The sequence below is a fragment of the Chionomys nivalis genome, chromosome 1 (assembly GCF_950005125.1).
Source record: "Chionomys nivalis chromosome 1, mChiNiv1.1, whole genome shotgun sequence".
NCBI classification, from domain to species: Eukaryota; Metazoa; Chordata; class Mammalia; order Rodentia; family Cricetidae; genus Chionomys; species Chionomys nivalis.
In genome coordinates this window covers 11,479,318-11,493,958 of record NC_080086.1, presented here as the reverse complement: position 1 = coordinate 11,493,958, position 14,641 = coordinate 11,479,318, and the positions used below count along the sequence as shown (strand labels likewise).

The 14,641-nt window shown below is 36.3% G+C and overlaps 1 protein-coding gene across 1 annotated transcript; it reads right to left on the bottom strand.

The window, feature by feature from the left end:
• Positions 1–3,787: 3,787 nt before the first annotated feature.
• On the bottom strand, positions 3,788–12,703 carry Rergl (RERG like). Its single transcript, XM_057791538.1, has 5 exons — positions 12,652–12,703; positions 11,565–11,621; positions 7,381–7,454; positions 5,378–5,526; positions 3,788–4,070 (listed from the first exon to the last, which is right to left on the bottom strand). The coding sequence occupies exons 1-5, from the start codon at positions 12,701–12,703 to the stop codon at positions 3,788–3,790; spliced, it is 615 nt and encodes a 204-aa protein (XP_057647521.1).
• Positions 12,704–14,641: the final 1,938 nt, after the last annotated feature.

Below are 14,641 nucleotides of genomic sequence, written 5' to 3'. Positions count from 1 at the left end.
GAGGAGGGTGTTGGATCCCGTAGGGAATATAGGCAGAGACAGCTGTGGTTGCTGTGGGTTGAACCCAGGTCCTCTGCAAGAGCAACCAGTGCTCTTAACTCCTGAGCCATCTCTGAAGACACAAAAGTAATACCCTTAATACAGAAACTTTACTTAGATTGGTCATAAATAAAAAGTACATTGATTAAATATTAAATAATTTGGAAACTGTTTAAACATAAACATTTTCATATATTTCCAAAATAATTGTTAATATAAGACAAAAATCATCCCAAAATAACTCTATTTAGCTATAAGAAAAATTTTTAAAAGTGAGGAGAAAATCTCTGACATTGAGACTATTGAGGCTGGAGAGAGGTATCAACAGTAAAGAATGGTTTTTGCTAATGCAGAGGAACAGAGATCAGTTCCCATCCTCCATGTTCATCAACCCAGAGCCACCTACAACTCCATATCCAGGAAACCTGCTCTCTCTTCTGGCCTCCATATGTAACTGCATTCACATAATACTCATGAACACACACACAGTTGTTCAGTGTTGATAAATAGTCCATGTGTATACACAGTCAATATCAAATACATAACATCAATAGTGAGATATAAAAGATCAATAAATTCTTAAAAATAAGTGAACAGAAAGTCCATTGAATTTCCTAGGAGAAATCACAAAAAAGATTTATTTCACACACACATAGAAGTGACTACCTCTAGACAACAGGAAGCTTTCACTTGAAATTGGCATACATACGAACCACAGGACCTATGTGCCGTTTCCTACAACACAGATAGAATATGGAATTCACAAGCAGAAAGAAATTATGCAATTGGCAAAAATTTAATGCAGCACACATCACTGTCTACAGAGTAGAAGGTTAGTGTAGAACACACCAATTTCTAGACAGTAGTTGTTTTACCAGTAGGTCAAAGATCTGTTAAGAGTTAAGACTGAAAGATCAAAAAGCAAAAAATAAAAAAAATCAAGACATTGGAAGAATGTCCAAGGGAAAGGTGTATGGCTAGATCTCGCAGAGATCTTTGTATCTCACATTCATACCCACCCAAGTACAACTACCAAAGAAAATCATTGTCTAATATAAACCCATACAGAAGACTTAAATTAGACCCATAGTTATCAACCTTGAACAAAATCTAAACACAAAGTGACTCAAAGAACTCATTGTAAAACCTGAAACACTGAACTGCTATAAGAAAGCAAATGTAGTATCCCAAGATATAGGTGCAGGAAAGGACTCTCTTACCAGGACTCCCCTTGCACAGGAATTAAGGCCAACAACTAGCAAGTAGAACTTAATGAAACTAAAAAAGTTTCTGCACAACTAAAGAATCAAGCCAGCAATGAAGAACCTTGTAGAGTAGGAGAGGATCTTTTCCACATACCCATCTGGTAGGGGATTAACACCCAGAATATTACAACAAATAGTGAAGCAAATAAAAGACCCAATTTTTAAAACAGGCTATGTGTCTGAATTCCCAAAATAAGTTAAAATGCCCCCAAAATCTCATAAAACATTCATCATTGTAAGCAATGAGATCATTGAAAATTAAAACTACTTCAAAAGTTTGTCTCACACTAGTCAGAATGGCAAGAACCAACAAAACAGCCTACAACGCATGCTGGAGAGGATACGTGGAAAGAGGAACTCTCATTCACTATTGGCAGAATTGCAAACTGGTACAGCCAATCCAGACATCAGTGAGGAGATCTTTTCAATAGCTAAAAAGAAATCTGCCACATAAGCCAGCTCTACCATTGCTTGGCATATGGCCCAAGGAACTTGACTTCCCAAGGAACAGACATGCCCATTGATTCTCTGTTCATAATACCTAGGGAATTGAAACAACCTGAATTTCCTTTGACTGATGAATGATTAATGAAAATGTAGTATATATACATGATGGAATATTATGCAACTGTAAAGAAATAATGAGACTGTGAAATTTGTAGATAAATATATTTAATTGAAAAAAATTATAGTGAAAGATGTAAGGTCAGACTTTTAAGAAACAATAGTATCTCAAGGTATCCTTCCTAATATGATGAATTGTGGCTTATGCTGAGTGAGATCTCATGTCTGTGGATCTTCTTCTTTGGGCTACCTTGCTCCATTCTAGCTCACCATCCTATACTCAAAAGCTTCTTCTGTCATGTTCCCACACAGTGGTAGTAAGTCATTGCTTGTATCTTGAGTTTTATTTCTCTGAGACCCAACCATAATTATCAACATTTTGTCAGATGCAAGGCAAATAACTTCAGAATGAAATATAATGGATGGAGAAGTATAGCAAGGGCAGCCAGTACCATAGATTGGAAGGTCTACCATTATCTTAGAAGGAAATGGTAGCCCACAAGATTTAATATGTTTGCATCTTATACCAAAAAAAATTTATATAAAAAACTTCATAGTAGCAAGGCCTTCATAGTTGTAATTTTATCAGCTATACTGGTTAATTATTGTCAAGCTTGCACACTCCGAGAAGAGAAAATATCAATTACAGAATTGCCTCCATCACATTGTCCTGATTGCTGATTGGTGTAGGAGATTCCAAAAATACTATCAAAAGTACAAGGAGATGAGTACAAGTGTAAGCTGATGAACCTGAATGTATAAGAAAGGTGTTTAAGCAAGAAACAGGGAGCAAGTTGATGGGCAACATTCATCTATCCTGTCCTGGCTTCTTTCCAAAATAAGATAAAACCTGTAAGACAAAATAAATTCTGTCTTCCTGAAATTGCTTATAGTCATGGTTTTTATTGCAGCAATAGAAATCAAGCTGGATATGTTTTATTCCCCTAGATAAACTAAACTAGATAACTATTAATTTGCAAAGGATCTTAATGCTATCCATGATGTTCTTTGTGAGTAATGTCTTCTGGGACTGCAGAGGCTGATCTTCACTGCTGACCTGCCAGGTTTTGGAGTCACCTAGAAGACACACAACTGTGCAAGCCTGAGAGGATGTTTTTCGAGGAGGCCTCACTGAGTAGGGAAGACCCACCATTGATGACTGATGTCTAAGAATCAATGAAAAGAAAATAAAGGAGAAAGTCAGGTAAACACAAGTGTCTTAGCTTCTTGGTTGGTGATGCAGTGTGACTAGTTGTTTGATACTGCCATTATGACTTCCCTGAATGATGGACTCTATCCCTTCAAATTGAAAGTCAGCAATAAAATCTTCCATTAACTTGAATTTGCTATACATATTTTTTTAATATTTTGCTGCTATAAGATAGTAACTAATTAATACAACACAACTTTTTCATTATTTCCTAAACTGCAAAATATTTATTCATGAACAGGTAGTCTTACACATCCAACTCTAAATTATATTTTAAAGCAAAAATCTGTTAAATACTATGAAGTCATTTTAAAATCAATAACTTAGGCCATACAATGTATTAGTTGTATAAATATCTATTTGTTTTTCTCAAAACAATGACAGAATTTAAAAGTAAACCACACACTTTAAACTAATACTTTAATTGAACAATATGTACAGCATTTTCTCAGCAAGGCACAGGGAGAGTTCTCTATTGAAACACCAGAGTGGGTATTCACTTGTACAAGAAGTGAGCATTTATGTGGGAAGCAGTATAAGCCAGATGTAACCAAAGAGACAAACTACATATTTTAAAATTCAGTCATGACTCATTTTCACTTATTTTATATATCCCCCCAAAATTTGTCTTTTAATTATATAAATCATGTTTGTTATAGTAAATATTTGAAACCCTCTGATGGATCAAGTCCCCTGTGTTATATATCTTCTAAACAGATTTTCTTCTCTTTCCAAATACATTATTGATCAGTTTGGCCATTGATTTAGAGCCACTGGATCTCCTCTTCTCCTTGTGTTTGAAGATCATCAGAATGTCCTTGATGAGTCTGAGAAACATCACCTCCACCTCTAAGGACTGCTCTGCTGCAGACAGTTCACAGAATTGGCAGTGGAAATCCATTGCTAGCTTGTGCCCTTCTTCCCAGCCAACCTCTCTCATGTGGCAGAGGTCTTGCTTGTTGCCAACTAAAACCACAGCTGGTTCCACCATCCTGAAACACAATTAGTAACTTTTTCAAGATGGTTTCAACAACTCTAGAAAGTAACATAGGTTATATCCAAAGGACAAAGAGTCAAAAATAAGTCCTATTAGGTATTATGCTTATGGCCATTAGGGTGTACTTAGAGACACATATCCCCAGTGCTACAAAATCATTTTCCACAGAAAGGAACAAATAACACAAGTAAGGCTCTCTAAGTTTAGAGCTTGGAGGACACAAGTATTCTTTATTTCAGGATAAGTATAGTAACCGGGGCTGGCTGTAATCTTCCCTACTTCGTCTCTCTATGTGCTAAACAACATAGGGAAATAGGCCCCACAACAAAACCATAAGATTCTACCTCACCCCAAAGTCCAGAAGCATGGAGATACGTGACATAGGCTAAACAATTGAAACTGTTAACCAACATAAATCCGTCATGCCTTAAACTTTTTCTGCTGGGTACAGTGTCACACCTATGCAAGAGTAACTAACTTAGTTATCTTTTACAGATGTTGTGTTAAACCCAGGTAACAATTATCAGTTAGAAGATTAGCAGCTTTAAGCCCCCACTCAACTGTACCATCATCCAGGACCATGTGGCAACACTGATAAGAAGCTATGTAACTCCTCACATCGGCATGCACGCAAAAATTAACACTTTCAAAGAGATATGCTGAAGCAACAAAAATAGAGAGATTAAACAAAGAATCTCAAACAGCTAAGTGTTTCATTAATAGAGCAAAAGCTCTCAGACACAGTCATCTTCCTTCACCGTCCTGTGTGCCTAGACAGTTAGCAGTGAATTGCTGACCACATTTTTATCTCGGGTAGAGCGGAAAAAAACGTATCTCCACCCTTACCATGTGTAAATGGTGGACTATTCAGTCTGCTTTTGCTGTGACATTCCAGGTAACCAGTAATGAGGAACTGGATTTCACAGGAGACCAAACATAACAAATCTGGATTTATTTAGGATCCTCAACGTTTTCATGAGAACGGAAAGGAAAGGTGGAAGTGTGAAGTATCTGTTGTAGAGAGGACCATTATTTTGCTAGTGAGTGTCATGTTAACAATAGAAGCTATCTTGTAAAATGCCCATTTACTCCGGGCAAGTAACTGTTTATGTCAGCCAGGACATAAAGCATCCTCATCTGATTTCTTTTACTACGTGTGTAGCTCCTGTGGAATGGGAAGGGGAATTGTTCAGGGCTGTTAAATTTTGTAATTGAAAGTCTGTATTAAATTCTTTCTAATGATGCTCAGGGCAAGATGATGATTTACGAAAATGGAAAGGGGATGAGAATCAAATGTCTTACCTTTTACAATGAGTAGTCGGTGGCTCCCGGATTCTGCAGAGAAGGGCTTTTGCAAAAGCAAAGGAAGGCCTGTCGCTGATGTCATACACAATCACAAACCCGTCTGCCCAGTGCAGCTCACTTGTGAGGGAACACTTTGTCTTCTGCGGCTGAAAATGAACCAAGCACATTCAAGTGTAGTTATCTCACAACAAAGTTCTATGCTTCAGTTAATTCATAGTTACCCATTTCACCTGAGGGAGAGTTCAATAAGGCTAAAGAACAATCATTTCTAAAGAACAATAACTTCTAAGGAGTGCTTTCGGAGTTTCTTTCTTATCATTGTCTTTCTTAAACTAAAACAAAAGCCTATCATAGTTATTTTAATCTCACTTTACAACTTTCTTTAAAAAATATTTTTCTAAAAATTTGATATGATGCCTTTTAAATTAATATTCACACATCTTCTTGAATAAAGCATATCATCTATGCTAATTAGCAGACTATTTTTATTTGTGTGTGTGTGTGTGTGTTTGTGTGTTTGGGTTGTACACATCTATGTTCACATGTGAGTGTCATCACATCCTAAGCGTGGCAAACATGTAGAGGTCAGACAAGAACCTTAGGTATTTGTCTTGAGACAGAGCTTTTGTTATGGACAACAGGCTGTCCTGTGCACAGACTTCCTGTCTCCTTCCATCACAGCACAGGAGTGTCAGAATTACACAGGTTTGCTACAGTGCCTAGCTCTACGTGGATTCTAGAAATCCAAACCCAGGCCCTAATAATTGCATGGCAAGCACTTTACCCGCTGAGCTACCTCCCCAACCTGTTATATCTGTTTATTTGCAATAGTAGATTCAACTCCATGAAAGGGAAAAAATTATGAGTTTATCTAAAAAGATTTATAGGATAATTTAGGGTAAAATAGCTAAAACAAATCAATAACTTCTTTGGAAATGTTAGAAAGCTGACCATTTATTTATCATGTTTATGATGAGAAGATATTTTGAGAGATTATAATTGGAAGATTATTTTGATATTTTAGTACATTGACTAGATAAACAAAGTTATATTCAAAATTTGTCTTATGTACGCTCTACTGAAAACCAGTTACAAACGTAGACAATTTAGTGAAAATATAAACTGAACAGACAAGACGTTCTTAATTTCTGACCCCTACACGATGAACTCACAGGAGTATGTATGACCACTGCTAGGAGGAGGATATCTACAGAGACAGCTGAACCTAGCTCATGGAAACTCAGCAACTCTAGACTGACATCTGTGGAGCCTCCATGAGAACTAATTAGGCCCTCCATATGTGGGAGACAGTGGTGAAGCTTGGACTACCCGTGAGGCACTTGGCAGTAGGAAAAGGATCTAACCCTGGTGCATAAGCTACCTTATTGGAGCCCATTCACTATGGTGGAATGTCTTGCTTGGTCTTAGTGTAGGAGAAAGAGCTTGGTCTTGCCCTAACTTAATGTGCCAGACTTTGTTTACTTCCCAAGGGAGTCCATACCCTTTGTGAGGACTGGATGGGAGTAACCTGGCAGGAAAGGCAGGGGTGGGGGTAGGAGAACAGGGAATGTAAAATGAAATTTAAAAGGTAAATTAAAATAAAAAATTAAAAAGATTCCTTTTAATGGGCTGGCGAAATGGCTCAATAGCTAAGAGTACTTATTGCTCATGCAGAAGGTTCAAGTTCAGTTCCTAATACCACATGGTCACTCACGACCATCTGTGATTCCAGTCATACACATGAAATAAAATCTAAAAGATTGTTGTTAAGACTATTTTCGGGGCTCACTTTTATTGTGCATAAAAGGTATTCTTCTATGCTAACTTTTAATCAATATTTATAGGAATCTCAATAATACAATTTATACTAAAAGAAATGTCAACATTTTGATAATTAAAATTAATAAGAAATTTTATTTTAGTGTTGGCATTATTTATCCACTACTCTTTAAATTATGCTTGAAGAAAAGTAAAACAAAGAGATGTTTTGTTTGACTTACTTGAAAACATGGGTCGTATATTTCCAGATTCAATGCTTTCCCTTCCAAACACAACTGCTTATTGTAGATAGATTCTGAAAAAAAATATATGTGTGCTCTTTGTCATTATGGGAAAACTTCAGAATAAACCCTTGTTAGCAGTTGGCCTTGGTCTGCCAAATTCAGCAAGTCATATTTCCTGGCTATTTCTACTGAAGATTTATTCCTCTCTCTCTCTCTCTCTCTCTCTCTCTCTCTCTCTCTCTCTCTCTCTCTCTCTCTCTCTCTGTGTGTGTGTGTGTGTGTGTGTGTGTGTGTTGTCTACGAGTGTGTCTGGTGCCTCCAGAAAAAGAAGAGAACAATGGATCTCTTGGAACCCGAGTTACAGATGATTATTTCCTACCATGTGGGTGCTGGACCAAACCCAGGTCTTCTGCAAGAATAACATGCTTTTAACTACCAAGTCATCTCCAGACTTTCAGCAATCATATTTTCACAGGATAGTAGAGTATCTTTTGCTCAGGGCTGGTGAGGAAACCATGAATATTTTGTGATGATCCCTTAAATTAGTTGTGGCTACTCATTTGTTTATCCTCCTATGGTATAATACAGATACTTCTACCAAAGACTCATTCATACTGTCTCAACACATTAAAATGTCCTCTCATCCATGAATAAACAAATCATCAGAAATTCTGTTATGTCTCCTCTACCATGAATTTCTGGAGTGGGGGGGGGCTTCTATCTATAAGTTACTTTCATTGGTCAAATAAAGAAACTGCCTTGGCCTTTTGATAGGTCAGAAAATTAGGTAGGTGGAATAGACAGAACAGGATGTTGGGTAGAAGGCAGTGTGGCAGATGCCATGGCTCTCCTCTCCGAGATGAACACCAGTTAGACTCATCCTGGTAAGTCACAGTCAAGTGGGGATACACATTATTAGAAATGAGTTGAATCAATATGTAAAAGCTAGCCAATAAGAGGTTAGAACTAATGGGCCAGGCAGTGTCTAAATGAATACAGATTCTGTGTTATTATTTCCGGGGCTAAGCTAGCCGTGCAGAAGCCGGGCAAGACGAAAAGCAGACCTGGTCGCCTCATCACTACAAATTTCTTTACTGTTTATTATTTTTATTGATTGATTAATAAATGTAAGTGTGTGTATCTCTCTCTCTCTCTCTCTCTCTCTCTCTCTCTCTCTCTGTGTGTGTGTTTGTGTGTGTGTGTGTGTGTAAGCTATGTGGAAGACAGAAGGCAAATTCCTTCCACAGCATGAATTTCGGGTTGAAAGTTGGATCTTCAGGCTTGGCATAAAGCAACTTATACATGAGCCATCTCACATTTTAGTAAGTACTCATTATCAACACCTTATAAACACGTGAAAATGATTTAAGTTCAATACATTTATACTCACCTTCAATCTTGAACACCTCATTAGTTGCACTGCTATATTTGATCACTGACAAAATCTCAATTATTCCCTTCATATGATATTCACACAGCATATTCTATTTCTGTTTTAATTTTCTTTACTTATTGTCATGTTTCTTAAGTTTTTTTTTTAACTCAAACTTCACCATTTCCCCACACTCCACATTTGGATGCAGTTTATACTCACTGTTTTGTACCATTTGTCATGGATCAGAGCCCTGTGTATTATGTATATCTCTCTCCTTCTGTCCACTATCAACCAACTTGGATATTACTTTACTTTGTCAGTAGCTTGTCACATCCAAACTTTGAAATTTATTCCTTCTATCACCTGGGATGTAATTCCTTACATATCTTCTTCAGCAAGTCTCTGCTCTACCGGTACCTTTTTAAAAAAAAGTTTTGCCCTCTTATCATTTGTTTTTACTTTTGTTTCAAGGCAGTGTACCTCTACATATTCTAGACTGTCCTGGGGATTGAATAAGCCCCTGTGGCTGTGCTCCCCATGTATTGGTACTGAAAACAACCACTTCTGCCATTTGACTCTTGCAAAATATAATACATACAATATCCATGCTTTTCTCTGGTCTTATTTATTTTTATAGCATTTATCATCAAATTACATAATTTTTTGGCTTGGGTTGACAAATCATTCTTTAATACTACAAATTCTATGATAACTTAAACACATTCTTTTGTGCTCTGACATACCCCATTACTATAGAAAATATATGGACTATAACAGTTATTCAATGAATATTCTTTGATGAATGAATATGAGCTTTCTTTCATTAATGAATGGATGGATAATTTCTCTAACCCTTCCTCCAGTTTTATTTCTCCACAAATTAATACACTAACACAAAAACTTGACTAACTCTGAAAATTGTTCTGTAACCCATAATAAGAAGTAATAGAAGGGGCTAGAGGGATTTCTCAGTGCTTTGTGCTTGCTGCTCTTGCAGAAGTCCTAGGTTCATTTCTTAGCACCCATAGATCGAAACTTTCTGTAACTCCAGTTCTTAGAATCTGATGCTCTCTTCTTAACTCCCAAGGTACCTTTGTGTTCATGTCCCACATGAACTCAGAGACACATATATGCACATAAAATAAAGTCAATAAATCTCTATTTTACAAAACAAGCAGACATTTGATGAATGAATGTTTCCTCAGAAGATGAAGACTGACTTTTAAAATCCTTACAAATAGAACATTTGTCATAGTTTCATCAGACATGAGATTTTGTTTACAGAGGTGTTTTCTTTTCTTTTCTTTTCTTTTCTAAACTTCTCAAATTTACTGTTTGCCCTGAATATAAACTTTCCCAGACAGTTTAAAACACTTTCTCTCAAATCTCACAGCATTGGTAAGAGCTGTCATCTCTAACTGTTTTTAGAGTGTTTTAATTTCCCCTTCTATCCTTCCTTGACAAGATGAAGTTGCTTTTGCTAGCCTGTTTCCATAGCGTTGGAGACCTTTGGGTCACATGCTTATATTTTCAAAATGTCTTCAGGTCTTATATCATACACGGAGATGTCACAGCTGGGAACGTGTAAACATTTCATTTGTTTATTTAACTGCATAGTAGAAAGGATTAGGTGAAGGTTTCATTGTTGCCACCTTTAGAGACTGCATTATCTTGTTTGCATTAAGTCTCTGTTCAGGGAAAACTTTCTCAGTCAGGTATCTTGGCTTGTATATTATGTTGACCCCTGTGCCTGAGATTTTTGTTCCTTGAAATGAAACATAGAAATTTCTGATTTTCTGCAGCTTTCTTTCTGTAGGCAGTTTTCAAACACTTGTTTTAAAATGTTCACAATGTCAAACGAGTGGAAATACTGTGTTGCACACACACAGAAAGCCATGTGACACAAATCTTTAAAACCATTTTCAGCAATATGCTGATAATGCCCTCTCAAGAACAAATGTTTTCTGGGATTCTCAAAGAAAAAAAAATATTATGACCTCTTTAACACTAAATAAGTAATATTGAAGAAAAAATGACTCCCTTACATTTCCTAGTGTTCTGCTATTGTTGATTTTAAAAATGAAAAAAAAATTAACCTCAGGTCTTTGATCAGATAAGATATAAATTCCATTATTTTGATCAATCTCTTAGCAAAAGGTATACTTAAGGGTCTAACAAAATTTCTTCATTTTATTCTGTGGTATCTCCTATATCCTAAGATAAAAATAAACAGAGTCAAAACTGAGTCAGATTTAGGAAAATGACCTTAGGATTTTATTGGCAACTTTTGTATAATTTCTCTAAAATTTATCGAAACAGCCTAGATAACAATATGACGTTTAATTAATGTGTCATTCTTTTATTTTTACACCATTTTTACAAGCATCATTTCATGGGTGTTTTTTCTGTGGATACTGTGAATACTAATCCTTTAGTATTTCACTAATCTTTTGCTGTGAATACTAATCGTTTATCAGATGTTAATTATCAAAACCTTTTTGCACTTTGCAAAAAATGCATGAGCATGCTTTGGAGCATTTGAGAAAGATAACTACAACCTTACTTTTTTTTTAGTTTTAGACTTTGAAAACCCCCGACTTTCTAATTCATCATATTAGATAATCTTGATGATGAAAACATTCCACTCAAATACTTACTTTGGTATTTAAAACTAGAGTCTTTAAATTAAAACATTTTAATGAATGTAAAAATAGCAGATTCTGTCAATGTGCCTCTCTGTTCTTAATTAAGTTAAAGTGTGATACTGAAACATTAAGTAGGGTAGAAGTGTACAGCAGCAACTTACCAAGATTCGAAGCATACTCTCCAATGAACCTCTTGGTAAGAAACCTTACAGTAAGTGCTGTTAAATGAATAGACAAAATTTAGGCTTGTTTTATTATAATACTGATATTCAGTTAGGTCCATCAACTTGATTTTCACTCAGTAACCAGCAAGTCTTAGATAAGAGCTTAAAACTTCATTGAATTCTGACCTAAAAGCTGTGGAAAACCATGATTATGTAAATAGAAATATGTGATCTTACATGTTATACAGGTAAATTGTTACAAAATTCGTCAAACATGTACACTGCCTTACCTTCTAAAGTCCAAATATAAAACTCATTATATTTGAAATCCAAAGCTCTTACAACCTTTATTTTCCCTATTAAATAAATCTTGTTTAAGGCTCTATGTGTAGGAAGGATGGAAGCCATGTCCAGCATGTGCAGTTTGTAAGGGATCCAGAGAGTTAGTACCCTGGAAATAGTTTAAGACTCAAACAGTTTATTGTCTTTCTAAAACACCCAAGTCCGCTAATTACTCAGCTCTTGTTGTTAGGCTGTTATTCATTGGTGGAAATCTTACTGCCAGTATATTGTGCAGCAGAATCAAATAAAGCAAGCAGAAGAGAATAGCACATTCCAGAATTAGGGCCTTTTGTGCTAGGTTCCAGGGTGTCCACACAGCCATGTCTCCAGACAGTCACGGCCCTTTTGTAGTGCTGCCAATAAAAAATACACTCCATACTCCATTTAACTCTGCCCACCTTACCCTCACATCTGGACAATTCACTACTGGTGGGATTGCAGGCAAGAGTACTGGGGTAAGAGGCAGGAAAGTGATAAAATGGCCTCTTATTGGTTTTTAGAATTTTAAACATTGATAGAAAAAGATACAGATTCATATTTTTAGCAACTGCATTGGCTCACCTCCTAAAATAGCTCATAACTAAACAGTAACTTGCCTGAAAGATTGAAAAATCACACACAAAAAAATTATACAAATTATTTCACAGACTGAATTTATTATAACTTCTTGTATAATATATGGCTATTGTTTAACACCCTAGTTTGTCTCTCTCGTCATGCTAGACACGACAGTAAAACTCACCTGATTTCCCTGTTCCTTTACCACCCAAGACAGTAAGCTTGACATCACTCATCTTGAGTAACTGGTTCAGTTTTGGAACCCTGCTGACAAGAGCTAAGCATATGCTGTTGATTTTTTTTTAAATTTCCCTTTTATGGATGTCCTTGTTTTTCCAAGGGCAACTTCACCATATATTTCTACAATCTAATAATAACTTGAAAAATGTTTGCCTTTAGTACATTTCAACTGATCCTCTCAAATATTGGACCAATATTTGGACACTGGGATTTATGAAACTAGCAGTAATATATTTTTAACAGAAGTCTAGTTCATAATCCTCTAGAGAATCAAGAAAAATGTCCTATTTTTATTTAGAGAAATTCTAGAGAGTTTGTGTAAATACCCATTTAAATTTACTCTGACGGGATAAATTTTACTTTTTATTTAATTATTTAAGAGGATTTTATATAAGTATCCATGATGTTGTGATCAAAGTCTCCCCCAGTCCCTCCCCTCCAAATCTTCCCAGTTTACCTCTGCCAGAACTCTTTTCTTGGCTCATGTACTTTAAAAAATTAAATTAGTCCGATTTGTATTATTTGTAAGTTCATGGGTATAGGGCTATCAATTGGAGTGTAGACAACCTTCCCCTGCAGTCAATAGTTGCCAAAATCTCCTTAACTAGAAGTATGTTCCCAAACCCCTTTCCTCAACCATGATATGGTTTTGAATGGCTTGATTTTGTGTAGATCTTGTATATTTGGTCAAAACTGCTATGAGGCTATGTGTGCAAAGAGTTCATCATGTGTAGAAAATGACTTTTCATGTTCTTCTCCAACCTCTAGCTCTTATAATATTTATATACTCTTTCTTCTATGATGGTATCTGAGTCGTGAGAGGAGGCATGTCCTGTAGATGTCCCCATTAAGGGATGAGCCCTTCATAGTCTCTTAGTCTCCTCTGATTGGGAAATGAAGCCAAGAAAGGAAATCTAAGATAGATGAGTGCAGGTTAATGGCAACGACAATGCACATCTAGGTCATATATTCTAATCACATGTGATCCTTGAGCTGAAAACCACTTATACCACCTTGCAACTTTCTGAAGCCACCTTTAATGAGTAATTTTTTTCATTTTAAAAATATGATTTACCAATGGATAGCAAATCTACTTATCAGTAGAAAAGTAAAAGAGAGAATCTGTCCTATTTCTTTCCATACTTCTTTAGAAATAGGAAAATACTTCAAAAGCAAAACAATTGGAGGTGGCATTGTGTATAATTCACTGGGTAGTCAGTGCGAGGGAAATGTAAGATAAATGATGGCTACTCTTCCTCCTTTAACAGTTCCCCCAGTGTGAAGTCTAGTCTTCACCATAAATTTGACTGCATTCAGAATTACCATGGGAACACATCTATTTAAGAATGTTTCCAAAAAGATTTAGTTGTGTAGAGAAACCCCACCATGTATATGGGTCACACCATTCCATGGATGGACATCTGGGAATGAAAACAAAGAGGAAAGTGAGATGAGGGCCAGTATTTGTCTCTCTATTTCTCTCTGCTTCCTCACTGGGGATGTGATGTGGTCAGCTACATCACACTTCTCTATCACTGGAAGTTGTGCCCTAAAACCAGGAAACAGAATGAGCTCTCCCTTTCTTACTTAACTTCGGTCAGGCATTTTGTTACATCAGTAAGGTGCCTGTCTATTACTTTTTTTTTAAAGATTTATTTATTTATTATATACACAGTGTTCTGTCTGTATGTATGCTTGCTGGCCAAAAGGGGCACCAGATCTCATTACAGATGGCTGTGAGCCACCATGTGGTTGCTGGGAATTGAACTCAGGATCTCTGGAAGAGCAGGCAGTGCTCTTAACCTCTGAGCTATCTCTCCAGCATCCTTTTTATCTATCACCGTTAGATAATTAAAAACAACACAAGTTTCATTTCCAGGATCCATATCCAGTGGCTCACAGGCACTTCAACTCCATTTTCAGGGAATCTGATG